Consider the following 15,381-nt stretch of genomic DNA (forward strand, 5'->3'; position numbering starts at 1 on the left):
TGTGAGGGACTTCAAAGAATTTGTTTTATTATTTTATGTTTTTTTTCTTCTACTAGAGTAAATTGTAGGAAAAATCACCATCTATTTATACTGGTACTAGTGGCCTTGAGTTAAAAAAATAGGGAGCTATGGATTTGTTCTGATTTCCCATGTTTCTAATGGCCAGAAATTTGAAAAGGTTTGTTTTGTTCCTTTGGAATGAGCTAAGTTGGAATGTTTAGAGGGAAGTGGAGGTGCTTGGTTCTGGGGAAAAGAGGGGTGCTTTGTTCCAAGCTGAAGTAAAATATTCTTTGTTTGTTTCATGCATGGCCCAGGTGGTGCTTCTGTTTCAATTAATTTGGTCATAAACCAAAAGATACCTTTTGAATCCTGGGGCTATAAACATTCTTTCTCAAAATTTTATGTTTTGTAAGATTCTTTAAAAAGGTTATTATTGTTTCACTTTGTCTATTGCTTAAATATAATCTAAATCAGCAAACAGGTCATGCTGCTACTTGCTCTATAGGAATAATTTGCCCTCCTCATTCCACTCTCTTTATAACATGACTCTTGGAAGTGAAAGAAATTTTGGCAAGAATCTGATCTATCAGACTTACATATGGTGGTATCATTCCTCTATACTGAGGAAGGATCCCTGGCTGTTGCTGGCCATTCATCTTAGGTGGGGGAGGTGGTGCTATCCTTATCTCCTTCTTTTCTGGAACCTTAAGGACATCGCTTTGTTCTGTTGGTCCAGGCATATTACCATCTTCTTGAACAAGAGGTTTTGCTTCTTGATCAGTTGGAGAGTTTGGAGAGTTTAAACTTCTGCCTCCACCTTCTCTCCAACTAGCAACATCTGCATTGGAAAAAGGAACATCCAATTCTGAAGTGCTGTACCAACATAGTAGCCAGTTTTATTTTCCTCTTCCAAAAACCACACTTCCACTGCCTGAAAAGAGTTAAAGCAGCCCAAACTGGAGCCATATAACCTAGACAATTGCCCAATTGACAACTGAAAAATCAAAATAAAATTTGTGATACAGTTTGTTGTTCTTGACCACTACAAAGCGTGGGATCAGACTTACAAAAAAGGGGTTGCCTCATCATACTTAGCATCTATCAATATTTTTGGAACATCTCCGTTTTGGAAATCTCTAGTATTATGCAGTGCACTTTCCCCTGCTAGCAGGAAAAAAACTGACTGTCAATCCTCAGAAAGCCAGAAATCAGAAATCTTTGCTAATGTACAGGTAGTCCTCAACCTATGACCATTTGTTCAGTAGCTGTTCAAAATTACAGTGGTGCTGAATGAATGGTTATGACCAGTCCTCAGAGTTCCAGCTGTCTCAGCACTTCCATGATCACACGACTGCAATGAACACACATAATATTCCTCCCTATTTTCCCCACAACACTGTAAGTTGGGCTAAGAGAGTGACTGGGCCAAAGTCACCTAGCTAGCTTTCATGCGTAAAACACAACTAGAACTCACGGCACCTTGGTTTCTAACCTGGTGCTTTAACCATTAGGCTAAACTGACTTGCCAGCTATTTACAACTTATTAATGACAGGTTCCAGCATCCTGTGATCATGATTGCTCTTTGAAACTTTCCCTGCCAGCTTGTCCAGAAAGTCAATGGGGAAACCAGCAGGGAAGGTCACAAGTTGCTAAGATAATTCTCTCCCACCCATGCACCCTTCTTCAGCACCTTTGCATTTGTGCCACACTGGCCGCCTATATACTCCCAAAGTCCACCTTTCACCTTTCTCAGACCTAGCTGGATCCTTGTGCTCTCTCTCTGATCCACAACTGCCTGTGCTCCTTCCCCTATCCTTGCTGTGCCTTTCCATGCGCAATCCCTAACTTGCATGCTTGCTATGCTTCCCCCAAATCCATGCATACTCCTCATTGCCTTTCCCATCAAGCACTAGCTACCTACCTAACTGCTAGCTTGGGACTTGAAACATGCTGCTGGCTTCCCCATTGACTTTTGTTGTGGGAAGCGGGTAGGACATTACTTTGCCAAACAACCATAAGATTCAGTTAACATCAGCAACTAGCACTGCAAGGACTGCCATTACTAAGCCATGCAGTTGTACTTTATGACATTGCTTAGTGATGGAAATTCTGGTCCCAATTGCCATTGTTAAGTCAAGGATCACCTGTGGTACTAACTCCTACATATCTATCAGTATTTCTAGAGCCATCTTTTCTTCGCCCTTTTATTTGACAAGCATTATACATTGCACGTTTTTAAATCTTTTCAGTTAAAGAACATAAGAAGGACACAAACTATTGTTTGTTATGAAGTCTCAAGTGTGCCAACAAATTGTGCTGCAGTTAGGTTACAATATCACGGTTGCAAAAGTTCAGATGGTTAATAAATTGTCTTTGTTCATCTTTGCTGATTTGTTTTGTTTTGTGTTAAAAGAAATAATCAACCACTTGCAACCATAATGATATTCAAACCTACCAATCAGAATAGGGAATGTGATTGAAGATCTCTTTTACAAATTTAGTGGGTAACCAAAAATAAAAGAGGCAATATTAATTTGTAGATGAGGTTTCAACTAATGAAATTAAATAGATTAAAATCCTTAATCTTAGTTAGATACATCATCCCAGGATATTCTTTGCAAATTAATTTTGACATGAATCAAATGTGAATTAACACTGAATTTTATGAAGAACTTTTAAATTTATTTATTAATTTATTAAGGCTGCTGAAGTCTAAGACGACTTGGTAAGTCTCGTACATATATTAAAAAACAGCATTCCCGAAGATAAAAAGGAGCTCCACAACCACAATAATCTTAGATTATTTTAGACAAACCTACTTTGTGGACGCAAACTTGGTCCAGGACCATAAGGCTCTTCAGGTGCATCTTTTTCTTTATTTCCCTTTTCTTGATCTCCAGCTGACTGCAAACTAGGAAACTCTTGCTGGAAATAACTATTTATTGGAACTCCAGGACCTGAAAGTTATTTAAAAAAATCTAAGTCAATACTGCACATAATGTTCTTTTATTCTTATATTTAAACAAGAAATATATATTTTAATTCATATTGCTTCAAAAGATTTAGAATCACAGAGTCATAGGGCTGGAGGGAACTTTGGAGATCTTCTAGTCCAACCCCCTGCCCAAGGTGTGAATTTTTATTCCCTCCTAGACAAAAGATGGTTCAACCTTTTCTTGAAAATCTCCAGCAGGCAAGTTGACAACTATCAAGTCATTCCAATCTTTCTCTTTTTAGACTAAACATTCCTAGTTGCCTTAGCTGTTCATTGCATGATTTAGCCTCCAAACCCCTGTTGCTCTTCTCTACACTCTTTTTAGGGTCTTAATATCTTTTTGATATCATGGCAACCAGAACTGCATGCAGAATGTATTTATGTATGTGTGTATATATGTATGTATGTACACATGCACGCAGACACGCCTAGGGGGTGATTAGATTTTTATGCTTTTATCGTGTAGTTTTGGATTGTTTTTATCAATAAATAAAGTAGTTTTAAGAGATCACAACACGTTTAGGTCATATTTATGCAGAAATACTGAAAATTAAAAAGGGTTCACAAACTTTTAAGACCCACTGTAATTTGTGTTGGACCAATTACCCACAGGGAGATAGGTGGATGAGATCAATTACACTAAGCCCATTTACCAACTCAGTGGATTAGCTGTCTCATTCACAATCATGCTATTAGAAAGCCAACCTGCAATTTAAAATCAGCATCATAAGACCAAAATGTAGAATTGTTTGTAAGTCTAAAATTTTGCAAGATGGAAGAAGACTCAACATAAAAATACTGTAGCTTTCAAGCATGTAACTTGACATTTCCTTATCTGACAAATCCCTTCCCAGCTTCATACTTCCCACTATGTGCTTAGAGGAACTCTGTTCTCTCTCTGCTCTCAAGGCCACAGAAGCAGCAGTAGCCATACACATGAACAAATACATATACAAAACATAATGACCAAAATAGCTTTTCCTTAGCATTCTTCAACAGCTCCCTAAAGGGCAGTATCTCTTTTGCATCAACTGTTCAGACACAGATCACACATCCAGGACTGAATCACTTATAGCTCTGGTTTGGGGAGAGTGCACTAAGCAGAAAAAAGTGTTTTTGTGTCCACTTTTATGGACACTGGAGCAAAATCCTTTCTAAAAGTTCTTCCAAATAGTTTTAGATCATCACTTTGGCAATGTCACCTCTTTGGTGCTTTAGAATAATTGAAGCCTAGACAAAGCAAGTAAACAAAGCAAACTGAGGGAATGAAGTTATCTCTTAATTCCTCCTTCTCCACAGCAACTCTCACCGCACAGTAACTCACTGGTCTGAGCTTCCAAGCTTCTTTTCTCTCTCCCCAATGCAACATGCTCCCCAGCCAAATGGACTCCTCAATCTCCCCAGTGTTTTCCTTCTTCTCAGCTACTGCCATCAATGTCCTTGGCCCTTTTTTCCTGGCTTCTATCTACAAACTACTTCAGTCTGGAAGATACTTTGATCAGACACAGACCTTCAAAAACCAGCTGATCTGTGCTCATACAAGCATTTTGGTGTATCCCCCCCCCCAATAAAACAATTTTCACTTTAGCAATATTGCACTCTATGAATACTACCTTCTCATCCTTTAATGACAAAGTTTTTCTTCAGAAGGCAACTCTTACACACTTGAAATTTTCAAAGCTGATCCTACTACATCTCTAATATTACCCAAACACGAAAATGAAAGAAATAATAAGTCTTAGAGTAAATTCTGCAATGCAGAATTATTTGGCTAGACTGGTCCATCTTTCCTTCACTTACCATCACCCTGTCCACCCTGTTTGGTATTAGCCCACGATTTGACAACAGGAGGAGCCTCTGGAGGAACAGGAGCTGCAGGTTTTGGCTGCACCTGTGGGACTTCTGCTTGTCTAAAAGCAAGATAAATTTGAAAATGCTTGAGAGAAAATGGCTAACATAATAACTGCAGACCATATTTTAACAAAGAATTCAAATCTTCAAATAATTAAAAAAAGCTTCTATGATAAGAGCAGAACAACTTATTTGAACACTTTTATGAATGCAGCTCCCAATATTTCTCCTAGCACAATTTATATCAACAATCTTATTTCAAAAGCTTTGATACAAAATAAAAGGGAAGAACTTCAGGAAAATGTATCAAGATTTGCATGAAATAGTTTGTATTATATATTTTTAACTATATGATACAAACTGTTCTTAGCATAAAGAATGATGACATCTAATTTCAATTTACATTCATCTATTTTTTTCATGGTGGAAATGAACAAACAAGCCTATAAAGCAAACAAAAAATTATCTGATGCCACAAAATCTGGAAACTTTAATTAAAGGTTGAAATACCCCAGAATGGGCTCTTATCAATGCTTCAAAAGACACAATCCTTCTCATATCTGCACAATCCATTTATAAAAATTATTGATTGATGAAGCATCTTTTATAATTAAGTAATTAATTATACTTGACATGACAGGACTTCTGTTTTCATTCATCATACCCCATATTAGCAGGCTGCATATTTCATCTCTTTTATATGCAGACAATATTATAATCATATCTATCTCCCAAATGGGATGAGAATGAAATTGAGGGGTTTGATTTCTTTTTACTCAGAGGAAACACAGGTAATAAATTATAAGATAACTAAAGTGCTAGCATTTGCATGAAATTCTTATAAAATTTATAATTAATGTTATTACTAATAATTAATTATGGGTCTTGTGAAGAGTCAGTAGCTGCCCTTCCTTGGCAGGAGGAAGTTGGCGGTGAAGGTCACCTGGGGGTGATGGGGGGGCGGGGCAGAAGAGATAGGCAGCAGAAATGGAAGCAAGATACCCAAAAGGTGAGATATGGGAGGGAGTTTGAGACCAGTGTTGCAGTTGTAAATTTAGGCAGGCTGCCAAGCATCCAAATTCTTATCATGTGATTGCAGGGATGCAGCAACTTCAAGGACCATCCATAACTACTATTTGTTCATTGCTATTGTAACTTCAAGTGGTCACTGAATGAATGGTTTGCAAGGACTACCTGTAGAATTCTTAACACTCCATAGCATATGCTAAAAACATTGCATAAATAACAGGAAGAATGATTTGTAGTGCAACTTACTTTTCTTCCTCATGTTGTTCTTGTTTAGAAGCCCAACCTGTGCCATCCTTAGGCACAATGTTTATATTGGGATCATTGCCTTTGTTTTCTGCTTTAAGACTAGGGAGGTTAGCTGGAGGGGGCATTCTCCGTGAAACAGCAACCTTCCCAAGACTTTGTAATCCATGACGAGCTGTAACTATGCAAGAAAGAGATTGTGAACGGATAATATGCATTCATATTTCTACTCCTCCTTTTATTTTGAAAAAAAATCCTGGCAAAATACTATCAAAAATTCGATTTCTGGCCATTGAAAAACTAGGAACAAATTCCTACCCGCTCACTTATTTGCAAATAGTGAAGGAGAAAAATAAAACTCTGGATTTCCAAATTAATTTTGGGACAAGTGAATATAGCACGTTAAATATCTGGTCATTCTTCTATAGTCTTATTTTAAAAAAATAGTAAACAACACAAAACATCATAAAAGTTTAATGTTGAGCTATGATATTTATAGAGAGAACTTTGTTTCCTAAATCAAGTATAAATTAGTTCTATTTTTGTTTATTGCTCTCTTTTAAAGAGCAGCAACTACAAAAGGAATTGTGAAATTCTCCTTTTCCCTTCTTTGCTTATGGAACTTGTATTCACTGTGAATTTGTTGCTCAAGTACACTTGTATTATTTTTTATGGATGTAAACTGTTTTTCATTAAAATATTCATAAAAATGAACAATGTAATAAAATAAAATGTATACAAATCAAACACAAATATTTAAGAGATGACAGATGAAATCCATGGACTCAATGCCAGATTATCAAAAGACAAAGCACACTGGTATTTATGTACAATCTTGCCACAAGGCTTTTTAAGAGATAGTTCTTTTAGTATCATTATTTAAAAATATCTGAGTATTAACTATAAAACTGTCAGGCGTGTAAATTAACTATGTTGCAAAATTGAAAACCTGAAATTAAAATGCTTTAAGTGCTGATATTTCTGCACAAAACAAAATTACAACCAACCAAGACCCAGTAAATGGGTAGGAAATGTTCAGTTTTAACAAACATACCTGTAGTTTTCTGTGTTTCCAGAGTTTTTCCTTTATATGTATTGAATAAACTAAGTGTTGCATACTTCGTTTTCCCGTCCTTTGGTTTTGTGCTCTGGCTTGACTTCTCAGACATTTCAGTTCATTGAGTCTGGAATCTCCTTGCTCACCCCCTGAAAAGAAACAATAAACTGACTAGTCAAAACAACCTAAAAAACACAGACTCATCCATGCAACAATGTAGTTATCATGAGAACTGGGATATTCAGAATGTAGTGCAGCTGCTCCTTAAAAAACTCTGTGGTAGCTCTTTCCAATATATGAAATAGCATAACAAATAATGAAATTGTTAAGTGTGCTGCAGAAATCCTGTTAAAAGTCTGATTTTTTAGTAACAGTGAGACAAATATCAAAATATTGTATCATGTATCAAAGTGATAGGACAATCTAAAATGAATGCTACTAATATGCTTCCAAGTAACTTTGTGCTTGAATCAATCTATATTCATGCATTTGGAGTAGTTAACATTAAGATTTATACATCAAAGTTCAGATAATCAAACTCTCTACAGATACACTATTTTCTTAAACCAAGTATCAATCTTTGAGGCCAGGGGCCAGCAAGTTATTGTCCAAAACTAAATCTGGCCCATCATCTGCTTTTACATGATCTGCAGCTGAGAACCGGTTGGAAAAGTGGGTAGCAGATCACCAGGCCTGAGCCTCCACCAAGCTTCTGGGGTTAGAAGTGGAGCGGAGGATGGGTTGGTCCAGGGTAAGGGTAGTGGCCTTTCAGAAGCCAACTACTGTGGGAGATGGATATAATCATTTACAAAAAATGTTTGCTGACCAGTGTGCTAGACTATAAATTCAAAATGTTTCCATTGCCATAAAGTATTTGAGATCAGATACGTTATAGTCTGATTCAACTATAGAAAACAGAAAGTAGGTTTTCACTCACATATTATGTCAATCTATCTAGATTAATCTAGATAGTTTAATTCATCTAAACCCTAGCAAATCTTTTAAACTTTTTGCACTTGAGTGTTTCCATTCTTCATTGGTGAATAGCTTTTAAAACATTTAATTCAGAAGTCAAATTTAACATAGAAAGACTAGATTTGCTTTAAAGTACATCGTGGGGTAATTTGTAAGGTCTTGCACCAAGTAAACAAGCATCAGAACATAGCATAACACCGCCAGATTTAGAAGAACATTTCATACAGTAAGATATAAGATAAATATAACACATGCAAGGAGCATACCCTAGCACTTCCAGTCTGCAAAGAATAGCATACATAAAATCGACTTTGCTTTTGTAATGTATGAACAGCATCCTAAACTCCAAATGGAATTTTAGGAAAAATACACTGTGTAATATTCTTAAGTTTACAGGAACTTGAAAATAGTGTGTTAACAACAAATACCATTACAGAACGATCTAATTAGAGATGCAGTTGAAGAAATCCCTTTATTATTTTATATAACAATATTGTTCTTATGTTCATCTGCATTGATTGTTCTATTTTTTTTTTAAAAAGGATACGAAATTACAACTCAATCATGTAAGAAACTGTAATTACTGAGTGATTTTCATAGTATAAAATCTCTTTTAAATACAAAAGTCTTAAGAAAAACAAATAGCAGTATTAGCAGAATACATCGAGGCAAATGCATACACTGTGATTAAACATTAAATCTTTCTCACTGTGAAACCATAAAAGCCTTGAAAATACTTCTACAGAAATCAAAAGTTCATAAAAATGGACTGCCTGTCTAATGTATTAGTCATTATCTGTTGAACATGGATGGCTTCAAAGAGGATTCTTTGTAATATAAATTCTTTATATTACAGCAGTATTGGCAATTGGACTCTTGGAGGAATTTGTCTCCAAATTGAAACAATATTTATAATCTTAAGCAAAGACCATTCTGTAGCTTACCTGTAAGCTAAATGGATATCATTATTTCACCGTCAGCTTTCTCAGTACATAAATGAATAGTTTTCAAACATGGAATTTTACATATAGAATAGTAGCTGACAGAGGGCACAACCGAACAGATACATTCAAATACTTTGCTTCAGGCTATGAGATACAGGAAAGTATTTCAGCATACTGTGCACTGCCTTCATGGCCAATATCTCTTGTGGCTTTGCAAAAACCAAGGTTTCCAGCCTCTTATACGGTTCAAGGCAAAATGGCCATCAAGAGCTGTAACCAGTGATGGAGAAAGAATTGATTGCAGCAGCACAAAATGACCAGTAGGAGTTGGCCAGGTCCTAATCCCTGACTGAGTCATCAACTGTATCATTGATGATGGATTGTGCTGGACTGTTCTCCAAAAAAAAAAAAAAAAAAAGTGAAGTGAGAGGAAAAAAACTATTAAAACTGGAACAAGCAATGGCAACTGCCTATGGATATTCCCAATCATCCAGGTCAAGGTTGTCCCAAAGGGAAGTGGACATTCTTGGTTTTTTTCTTGAAAACATTCTCACCCGAGACATTTCTTCAGTTCTGATTGAATGGTGGGGAATGAAAGGATTTTATACTCTTTGCAGTCATCTGGTTACTTGTGGGTTTTCTCTGTACTTCTATGTTGAGGCTTCTGTCTTCCTTAATAAGTATATTGCATAGTCCAGGGAAACCAGATTATTGCAGTACACACTGTGGATTTTAAACTTACGTAATATATGCCATTGTTTAAAAGTTTTTATATTTGCATAAATATTTGAATATGTGAGTGATGTCTGCTAATCAATGTTAAATTCTGGTTCTAATAATATGGATCTTCTGTGATCATTATTCACTAACAGACTAGTTATTTTCCTCTGCTCAAGCATTTGCACTATTAAAACATCACTTCCACTACCTTCTTACTTTCCTGCCAAAATATGAAAACCCAATTCCTCAAGGAATTGAAACATCACATTTTAAAAAAAAGCATAGAATTAGCCAATACAGTACAAAGCTTGATTAAAATTAACTTAATTTGGGAAAAGAGCCTCCTTTTTTGGGGCAGGCATCATTGCTTTAATATAAAATAATCTACAAAGGAGAGATGTAGGTGTCACGGCTTCAAAAATATTTGAACTCTCTCTATATAAAGGTACTTTAATTCACATAATGTGATTTAACATGGCACTTTTAAAGAGGGACAAACTACCAGGAATTGTTTTAAAAAGAAAATTAATTGCCAGGGTGGGAGGAAGCAAAAATATCCATAATTTTTCATGAAAAAAATAAGAAAAATGAAAGTCAACATATTAAAAAAGATATATTATAATCCAATATCAGGAATAATCTAAATGCTGCAAGGTTAAGTGGCATAAAGAGGAGTTAAGTATATAAGGGGGGGGGGGAAATCCCTGCATATATTATGTTGAAACTGTTCAGAGAAACATTTGGTTCTTAACTTTTCAACAGAGAACTTATTCAAGTTAAGAGTTTTTAGCTCTAGAATTTTTATATCCTAGACATAAGGTCATTACAGGAATAAAATATCATGAAAAAAGAGTGAATAAATGAAAGCTTCTTTAATATCACTAGTTCTATAAAATTTCACTCCATGTGGAGGTTGAACACAATTTCAACTTAATTATACCAACATGACTATGTCCTCACTATTCACTAAATTGTAAAATTAATGTGTGTTGCTAGATTACTTCCAACTCTTTGAGGTTTATAATTACTTATCATGTAGGTTTGAAACAACTACCAACTTGGCAGTCTTGAAACAAGTTTTTGTAATCTAGGTTTATAATTAACTGAGTTGTAAGAAGATTGACTTAAAATAACATGTATCTCTGTAATCAAGATAACAATCATATAATTATAATCTTCTCAGGAGTAATCCATCTATTAAGAGTCCCAATTTACTGTTATATAAATGAGCCTTTCATTTGAAATATTCCCTACATCATTGTAGTTCACTTTGATCAACTTTATCCAAACTGAATGTGATTCTTTCAATATACACCGCTCAAAAAAATAAAGGGAACACAAAAATAAGACATCCTAGATCTGAATGAATGAAATATTCTTATTAAATACTTTGTTCATTACATAGTTGAATGTGCTGACAACAAAATCACACAAAAATTATCAATGGAAATCAAATTTAGCAACCCATAGAGGCCCGGGTTTGGAGTTACACTCAAAATTAAAGTGGAAAAAAACACTACAGGCTGATCCAACTGTGATGTAATATCCATAAAACAAGTCAAAATGAGGCTCAGTAGTGTGTGTGGCCTCCACGTGCCTGTATGACCTCCCTACAACGCCTGGGCATGCTCCTGATGAGGTGGCGGATGGTCTCCTGAGGGATCTCCTCCCACACCTGGACTAAAGCATCCCTCAACTCCTGGACAGTCTGTGGTGCAACGTGGCGTTGGCGGATGGAGCGAGACATGATGTCCCAAATGTGCTCAATTGGATTCAGGTCTGGGGAATGGGTGGGCCAGTCCATAGCATCAATGCCTTCATCTTGCAGGAACTGCTGACACACTCCAGCCACATGAGGTCTAGCATTGTCGTGCATTAGGAGGAACCCAGGGCCAACCGCACCAGCATATGGTCTCACAAGGGGTCTGAGGATCTCATCTCGGTACCTAATGGCAGTCAGGCTACCTCTGGCGAGCACATGGAGGGCTGTGCGGCCCCCTAAAGAAATGCCACCCCACACCATTACTGACCCACTGCCAAACCGGTCATGCTGGAGGATGTTGCACGCAGCAGAACATTCTCCATGGCGTCTCCAGAACCTGTCACGTCTGTCACATGTGCTCAGTGTAAACCTGCTTTCATCTGTGAAGAGCACAAGGCACCAGTGGCGAATTTGCCAATCTTGGTGTTCTCTGGCAAATGCCAAACGTCCTACATGGTGTTGGGCTGTAAGCACAACCCCCACCTGTGGACGTTGGGCCCTCATACCACCCTCATGGAGTCTGTTTCTGACCGTTTGAGCAGCCACATGCACATTTGTGGCCCGCTGGAGGTCATTTTGCAGGGTTCTGGCAGTGCTCCTCCTGTCCTTCCTTGCACAAAGGCGGAGGTAGCAGTCATGATGCTTGGTTGTTGCCCTCCTATGGCCTCCTCCTCAAATTTATTGTCAATCAGTGTTGCTACCTAAGTGGACAGTTTGATTTCACAGAAGTGTGATTGACTTGGAGTTACATTGTGTTGTTTAAGTGTTCCCTTTATTTTTTTGAGCAGTGTAGATCAGAAAATGATTTTCAATCTTACCTGATTCAGATTTAACAATAAAGAGGAACTACATAAGTATTCAGGACAAAAGAACAACCAGATACAAGACCTGTTAATATAATATGAAGTTTAGTTTGCAGTCATGACTTCAACCAACATACAGGCTTGATTAACTATTTTAGCAGCGAATGACAGAGAAAAGGCAGTAGAGATGCAAAAGATGTCTTGATGTTGATAACAATGTATAAAGTTTTATTTTATTTTTTAAAAATTTAAAAACTTAATACAATTTATTTTTAAAAAAGAAAAGGCAGCAGAGATTGTTTATATATACTGCATTCAGACAACTGATATTCAAAAATATTCACACAAAGCCACTAAGTAAAGGAAATGAGAAAAGAACATATAATCTTGCCAAAAACAAAATACCGAGAATCTTCTACCTCAGGTTTTCTGATAGTGCCGGTTTTTCTAATAGTGCCGTCTCTCCCTCTCCCCAAATAACCACAAGGTAAAAGAGATTGCCTTGAACATTTCATTGTTCCAAAAATAAAGCCTTAAGATTTATTTACAATGTTTATAATCTTGGAGATCTCTAGACAGCATATTACACTACACAAAATAAACATACATATTAAAACCGAAAGTTAAATGTGGCAGATGACTAGCAATCAAAAATTTGCTGAAATAACAGTCTTGGCTTATTCATGGTACAGTAATAAAAAAGTGGCTATGCATACTTCAGGGATGGAGAATGTTCCATTAAGTGTAGGCTACCACAGAACAAATATGGTGCCTAGCCCATACTTCATAAAACAGAGCTCTCAATGACAAAACCAGTCAAATGATAAGGGTGAAAAATTCAACTAATTTACCTGGGTATTACTGTGATTAGGACAATAGTTTTAAGAAGTCTTATTTGTTTATCAGCAACTGTTTTCATATGGATGTCTATGGTGATTCTTAACCATCCAGGTCTGAAAAAGCTTCTTGGATAAGAAGCAAAACTTTTTCAAAGAAAAAAAATCCCAAGAAATCCAGTTGCTTTTTTGGAAAGAAAAAAATAGCACCTTTGGGACAACTGTCTAGGTAGTCACATTTTGCCTCCTATATTTTTTGGGGTATCCCACAAAGTGAGACTTAAACTTCCAAATGTATGCAAGAATGACTTTGGAGGATAAGAGGAAGAGCTGTAGATTAGATCATTGTTATGCAAAAGGTATCTCAGCACGCAAAAGGAAAAAGGATGTGGGAAGCATTTTGGAAAAATTTCTCCCTGGTTTTCTGGAAAGTAAAAGAAAATGAGAGGAGCAATGCTTTCAGATTGTAAAGTTATAATAAAGATGTTAAAACACATGGTTGATGATTGTCTGGACTACCTTAAAGGGCTGATAACCACTTTTACAAATTCATCCATTCTGTGGCAGTTGCCTGTAATTTCTTCTAGGAAAAGCATATCACCACCAAGGAGTCATATCATAAAACTACTAAAGGGCTGAGCAAAACCACAGGAAAATCGAAACATGAACGATATTGGAATGCATATTTCAAATGGAAAATAACTCTGTACTTTTCCAGAAAAAATGGCTTCTAATGATGACCTCCACATCCAGATGACCAGCAAGGAATGTCTTATTTTACAGACAATCATATACACTATTTGATAACTGAACTGTTATTCTCAGATTCCTCTTTAATACTCAATTTTCCTTCCTGCCAGGAGCAAATTCGCCTGATCTGAATGGGTTGTTTTACTAGATTTTAATCCCATCTTTTATTACTTTCTAAGTAATTCAAGGCAGCGAACATGTATAATATTCTTTATTCTTTTCTCCTATTTTTCCCGTCAACAACTTTGTATTACCAGCTCCACTCCATAAAACGTTATCCTTTGCCTCACCATAAATCACTTTCAAATTTTGCACAAGTCCAGGAACAGCAGCCTTGAGCAATCTTAGGCCAGGCTTTGTCACGTAAGTTACTCATGTACCCCAGAAGGAACAAATCTGAAAGGAGAGAAATGCCGGAAGAGGAAGGAAAGGTGAGGATAAAAGGACTAATCGAGGCTTCTGGAGAATTGGGATCGGGAGAAATTAAGGTAGGAAAAGACGCCGGAACCTTCAAGAGGAAAAACCGGATGTTGAAAAAAAAAAGGGAGGGGGATCTCCGATTCCTGCGGTCTTCTCTGCCCCCCCTCCCCTTCCCCCCAATTTCCTTTTGTCCTGCGTAAGGAGTAAAATGGGCAGCTCGAGGCGTGGGTCTTCCCCCAGGTCATCCCTTAGACCCAAAGGCGCAAGGGAGAAAAGGCGCAGGAAAAGGACGCGAGGGGCTCGCCGCGGGCCACCCGACTCTCTCCAGCGGGAGATTCCCCCTGCCCGAAGCCTTTTTAAGGATCGCCCGCACCGTATTTCCATCCCCCTACTCCTTCTCGCCCTCGCCCTCCGCTATTTGCCAGGTAACGCCGCCTCGAGATCCCACTTACCGAGGCCGAAGCGACCGCTCGAGCTGCTTTCACACAGAGCGGGCCAAAATGGCGGGCGAATAGCCAAACCGGCGGCGCCTAACAGCGTCTGACTTCAACACGCACGTAGCGCTTGCTCCCCACGTGACTGAGCCACAGTGCCGGTGGCGGCGCCAGTCTCTTCGCTGGCGCCCCCCACAGGAGCCGCGGAAAAAGTAAAAAGGAAAAGTGCTTGAGTATCTGTTGCACCTCCGAAGGCAGGTCACTCTACAAAGAGGGAGTCAATTTTCCCCCACGCTCAATTTTACCGGCGTATCCACAGACAAAATTCAAGATCCTCTGCAGTTTATTTGTGATGATTATCTAGCGATTTATCTTCTAAACGGGCTAACAATCCTGTTTATTTCCGATGCTTTTTTTATCACACTTCTCAATCAAACGTATTTACATTTTCTCACCGTACTTTGCTCCATGCACCTCATAGTCGTCAAAATCCACAAAATCAAAGTGAAGGTAAATGTATTAAAACTCTGTATCACAGAACTCTGTGTTGTTTTGATATTT

The 15,381-nt window shown here is 37.5% G+C and overlaps 1 protein-coding gene across 5 annotated transcripts in view; it reads right to left on the bottom strand.

Annotated features, from left to right (window-relative positions):
* PRRC2C (proline rich coiled-coil 2C) overlaps nt 1–14,967 on the bottom strand; it is a 79,361-nt gene extending 64,394 nt beyond the window's left edge. For all 5 annotated transcript variants that reach the window (XM_087930506.1, XM_026703394.2, XM_026703392.2 and 2 more), the window contains exons 1-6: nt 14,839–14,967; nt 7,174–7,325; nt 6,123–6,300; nt 4,797–4,906; nt 2,821–2,958; nt 597–838 (exon numbers count right to left, since the gene is read on the bottom strand). In XM_087930506.1, the coding sequence (XP_087786632.1) occupies nt 597–838; nt 2,821–2,958; nt 4,797–4,906; nt 6,123–6,300; nt 7,174–7,288 (783 nt within the window). In that variant the 5' untranslated portion in view covers nt 7,289–7,325; nt 14,839–14,967. The remainder of the gene's footprint in view (nt 1–596; nt 839–2,820; nt 2,959–4,796; nt 4,907–6,122; nt 6,301–7,173; nt 7,326–14,838) is intronic.
* Nucleotides 14,968–15,381: the final 414 nt, after the last annotated feature.

The sequence above is a fragment of the Pseudonaja textilis genome, chromosome 3 (assembly GCF_049901715.1).
Source record: "Pseudonaja textilis isolate UNSWEBS1 chromosome 3, rPseTex1.2, whole genome shotgun sequence".
In the NCBI taxonomy this organism is placed as follows: domain Eukaryota; kingdom Metazoa; phylum Chordata; class Lepidosauria; order Squamata; family Elapidae; genus Pseudonaja; species Pseudonaja textilis.